This window comes from Hydractinia symbiolongicarpus, chromosome 9, assembly GCF_029227915.1.
Source record: "Hydractinia symbiolongicarpus strain clone_291-10 chromosome 9, HSymV2.1, whole genome shotgun sequence".
NCBI lineage: Eukaryota > Metazoa > Cnidaria > Hydrozoa > Anthoathecata > Hydractiniidae > Hydractinia > Hydractinia symbiolongicarpus.
The window spans coordinates 19308903-19313607 of record NC_079883.1 but is presented as its reverse complement, the minus strand read 5'-3'; the positions used below and the strand labels follow the sequence as shown (position 1 = coordinate 19313607).

The 4705-nt window shown below is 34.7% G+C and overlaps 1 protein-coding gene across 1 annotated transcript; it reads right to left on the bottom strand.

Moving 5' to 3' along the window:
* Window positions 1-2706: 2706 nt before the first annotated feature.
* LOC130656565 (X-box-binding protein 1-like) lies at window positions 2707-4285 on the bottom strand. Its single transcript, XM_057459454.1, has 3 exons — window positions 4003-4285; window positions 3754-3850; window positions 2707-3676 (listed from the first exon to the last, which is right to left on the bottom strand). The coding sequence occupies exons 1-3, from the start codon at window positions 4170-4172 to the stop codon at window positions 3125-3127; spliced, it is 819 nt and encodes a 272-aa protein (XP_057315437.1). The 5' UTR covers window positions 4173-4285; the 3' UTR covers window positions 2707-3124.
* Window positions 4286-4705: the final 420 nt, after the last annotated feature.

Genomic DNA, 4705 nt, shown 5'->3' with positions numbered 1-4705 from the left:
AATGAAATTAGAAATTGTCAAAGCTTGTGTTATTGACGAGGCTTACTGCTTCAACACCTGTTTTGTACTTTATATATGTATATACATATATATAGCTATATGACCAATACTTATACTTACTTATACTTAAGAATATCTATAACAACGGGATAACAGGAAAAACAGTGACAGAATAAAACATATTATATTTGGAGTAACAACCTTAACAGAAATCTCTCAATCCAAACAGAAAAAATGTATACCGCAGAAAAAAAAGAAAAGTTGGCAAGGAAGAAACATTACAGATTAAGGTTATAAAAAATAACATTTAAACAAACAAGTATATACATTAAAAACATAACAACATCTAGCAATTGTTATAGCAACCTCTGCTCTTGTCATAGGAGTTTATGCACCATTATCAAACAAATCTACCATATAAGTCCACCAAGCACCATTGAATACCATTAAATGTATATATATGCAGCAATTTGGACGGTCTGGTCGATGAGGGCAAGAAGCATTGGCAAGATTTTATTATACTGGACATCATATCAGCACTAGGTGTTTAAAACAAAATGACATTAATGAGTTTTTGGTGATGATATAACCCTGTTTACAATATAATTTTTCTGAAAGCTTATTTGAGCAATCCGGCGGAAAATCTTTAATTTTCTTTCACATTTACGACAGTATTAGCTTGCATAATTGCGATATTTGAGGTTCCAATACTTCCGAAAATTTCACTAAACCGTTTTAAGTTTGTTTCAGCATGAAACCTACGTACTTTAACACACCCACCATAAACTTTATGTGTTGTGATATTTTCTTTCTCATTGCCTAAAAAACAATATGTTATATAGTTGTGATTTCTTGTATATATATACATTTATTTTTACTTATATATACAGCTAGCTATACTTTATTCCCTTATTTATTTCCATTTATTTTTCAATACTTTAGCTAGTATTTTGTCCCAAAAGTTTGTTAAAAGATATCTCTTGACATATGTGGCAATTTAAGAAAAATTGGTTGTCATTTTTGTGTTTGTGCATCTTTAAGCCAACAGCATCTAGCCAGTTAGTCAGCTTACACACTACAGAGTTTCATCTGTACGATGTTTTTCTTTACTTTTTAGCATATGAAAACAAATTAAGTATTGTGTCCCAACAAAAGGTCGCAGGACAGGATGTTCGTCGCACTATTTCATTTGAGTTGCCAGCTGCCTTTTTCACCATCAGTAAGGAAACAAAATTAATTTTTAAAAAATTTTGAACAGGTTTGCAAACGATGCCAGGAAGTCAAAAATAACGTGAATATAAATATTTTCTTCATAAGCAAGTAACCAAAATCTTCGTAATGCTTATCGACATATTTGTTGTTGATAAAAAAATGCAGTGCTTGCAAAAAAACTTCTGCATTATCTTTTTAACATAATTTAAAAAAGCCGTACACGCAATCTCATTGGTTGAGTAAGTCTGTTGTACCCAGGGCCTCGTACGCGTTTTATCCTCAAATCAAAAAACGCTACAGGCCCTGGGATCGAGGTTTTAGATTATACAATGTAGCATGCTTAAAATGTATAGCTAGCTAGCTAAATCTATAGCTAAGAATGTATCGTTTATTAAAAGAAAATGACAAAAATAATAGCTAGCTTTACCCAGTAGAAAAACCAAAGCCACTAGAAAGAAAGTGAAATATATTGTGTAAAAGCTTCACGAAATTAGTAATTCCGTGTAAAAAAGCATAACTATTTCACCTCAAAGTGAAATACCTCACGAAGTAACATACGACACGTTGAAACATGAGATCACACCAACATGCGTAATACGCCACGACGAAAACCATTAAGCTGCGAAGAAAACCACACGACGAAGAAAAATACGACACGACGAAAACTATTACGAGTCAAAGAAAACCACGCCATGAAGATAGATACGACACGAAGAAAAGCATTACGACGCGACGAAAACCATACACAAATATTGTCCCATATATAACTCCATACGTACAACGGGTGAATTTTGTAAACTCTGAATCGTCCTTTGGCTGGGGTGAATTTCTATTTTAGGGTTAGCTTGTTGGCGGGAATTCTAGAGTAGTTTATATTATACAGGCGCCTTTCATTATCAAATAAACACCCACGTGTCTTATAATAGTTAGACGTCTCCGCATGGTTTAAGAATGTTTCTGTGTTTAGGTAGCTTTAACACACATCTGCGTGGCAGGCGTGGCACGCTAGGTGATGCAAGGTCTATTGTAATCCATTTCTCCACACAAAGATATCAATAATTAGGAATTGGATGAAAATTAAAAAAGAATAAGATGTCAATCTAGCTATCTATATTATAATGCCCGTATACGTCCGTCCGTCCGTCTGTCACGCAAAATGGTAGCTTATCTGGGACGGGCAAATCCGTGGATTTTTCCACGGGCTAACGACTAGTACTCAGTAATATTGTAAAGCTTCGACAACAATTTTGCGAAAAGAAATCTGCTGGGAAAGACTTTTTAGCAAGCGTTCTAGCAGTTTTGACTGTCAAACAATGTTACTTAGAGACCATTGAAAATGCAAATACAGAACTCCGTGTATTGCTAGCTATCTAGATCTAATGAAACATAACCATGCATGGTCTTTGAGCCCGCCTGTTTTCAAACGCTGTCCACCTGGCTTACGTGCGTGCAAAAGTAGGGCTGTTGATTAAAAGCTCAAAATCTCCTTACAAATTTAGATTGTATAAGTTAATATATTGTTAGTGCTAAATCTCTCTATACAATATGAATATTTACAATTTTGAAAATATAAAAATATTTGGATTCCTCTTAATGACAGTGTGTCATTTTAACATAAAACAAGGAAAGGATGTATAATGTATATGTGTATTCTTTACAACAAACTAAACTGTTTGCAGAGATGGAAACAATTCAGTGAATACCTTGTCCCAATTATCGGTTGGCGTGATTATTGAAAAGTCATCCATTAAAGATAAAGGGTTCTCCAAGGAATTACCACTTTTCATGTAATCGCTAAGACAATCAAGACAGTCTGTATCATCCAGAAAGTTTAACACATTAGTTGGTACATCCCCACCAGGGCATACTTCTGACAATGTATCTTCTGATACCTTAAGGTTGTCTGTATCTACTATAAAATTGTCTGATTCCCCCACCAAACTTTTGATATCCTCACAGAGTTCAAATAATTCATTTTCTTCTTCTGCAGACATATTTGAAAAAGTGGCACTAGATTCATTCGAAGCAAAGCCTGTATTGACTTCTGTTTCTTGCCATATTTCTTTCTCAAATTTAATTCCAACTTTTTGATAAGCATTGTTTTTAGTGCTTTCTCTTGGTTGGCCTTGTCCAAGGAGGTCAAGTAACTGGTCAGTCTGGGGTTGGTTAACCAAATCGTGATTAAGGAAAAAAAAAGTATCTGGAGTTTCTGCGGCAGAGAAATTCTAAGCGATGCATGCTCAGACTCAGATTCTTCTTTCTTTCTAATCACAATATGATCATAATCCCGGACGACCGGTGTTAAAACCTTGGATGGAAAAGTTGCTTCAGTCTTTAATTCTTCCAACACATTTCCAACTTTGCCATCATCCATTCCCAATTTTTCACGAAGTTTTTTATTTTGTTCACTTAGGTAGTGCATACTGGTACGAAGCTCTTCATTACTTCTTTTTAATTCTTTGTTCTAAAAAGTTAGGTTATTCCATAAAAATATCACATTTTAAATTAATTTCCTTGAAATAGTAGCCACATTAACATTACCTCAACTTCCAGCCTAGAAACAATATTTTCCAACTGATCCATTCTTTCTTTTTTCCTATCCCTTGCATTTTGTGCAGCAACTCTGTTTTTGAGTTTTCTATAAACAAAGCAAGATCTAATCAGGATACGGATGCAGTAATAAAGTAAACAACGTCCTTGCAATTGGCCCAAAACATCAGCAGTTTTCGTGAATAAGTAAAGGGGTTATTCTAAGTCTAGCTAATATATATAATATATTAGGATATTTACCTCCGAACCATCCGTTCCTGAGGGGTGAAGTCATCTAATCTCCTTCTTTTTTTTGGTTGTTCATTACCAAAACCATTCATGTTATCCTCCTCAAGCGAGTCAAGAACTTTTTTTGCGTCCACATTGCCAAGGCTAAATATATTCGTTTTCAAAAAGCTAACGTCTAACATATCTTATTTTTTAAATAAACGAAAATACAGTTAATGTCTTTTTCTCTGCAAAAATGTACTGTTGTAAGCCTCATACTTTCATCTTCTTGATTTTTTTTAAAAAAACTTTTGTGCTTTGGCTATGTTTTGATCGTGTCTTTTTCTGATTGGCTAAAGACCGCATGACGTAATCTTGTACCCGAATGTCTACCTTGCTTGCTGTTTACAAAATAAAATACCTATGCAGAAAGTAAAGTTAAACGTCTTGTTGTACCAAACTACCAAACGTCAATAATACACCATTCTCCGATTTCAGCTTGTTCTGTAAAATACATATTTACCGCGTGGGGCCTCGGCACTAATCTACATTTTCGTATGTAAACAAAGCGTGTTCAACAGTCGACGTACAGTGTTCGAATATAAAACATGGCTACACGTTGTGCTTTTTCTGTATGTGGGAATGAAGATTATGCACTAGAAAGATGGAGGAGCTCACACACATGTTCCACAACTCGTGTTTTAGGAATGTGTTCGTGTGAACCACCGTTCTGGTG

Bases quoted from the DNA above. Each gene is read 5' to 3' on its own strand.
- LOC130656565 (XM_057459454.1), bottom strand. From the start codon at position 4,172: ATGTTAGACGTTAGCTTTTTGAAAACGAATATATTTAGCCTTGGCAAT. The intron at 3,851-4,002 runs GTAAATATCCTA...CTTTGTTTATAG, and splicing joins CAGGAACGGATGGTTCGGAG to AAAACTCAAAAACAGAGTTG. The intron at 3,677-3,753 runs GTAATGTTAATG...CTAACTTTTTAG, and splicing joins TTTCTAGGCTGGAAGTTGAG to AACAAAGAATTAAAAAGAAG.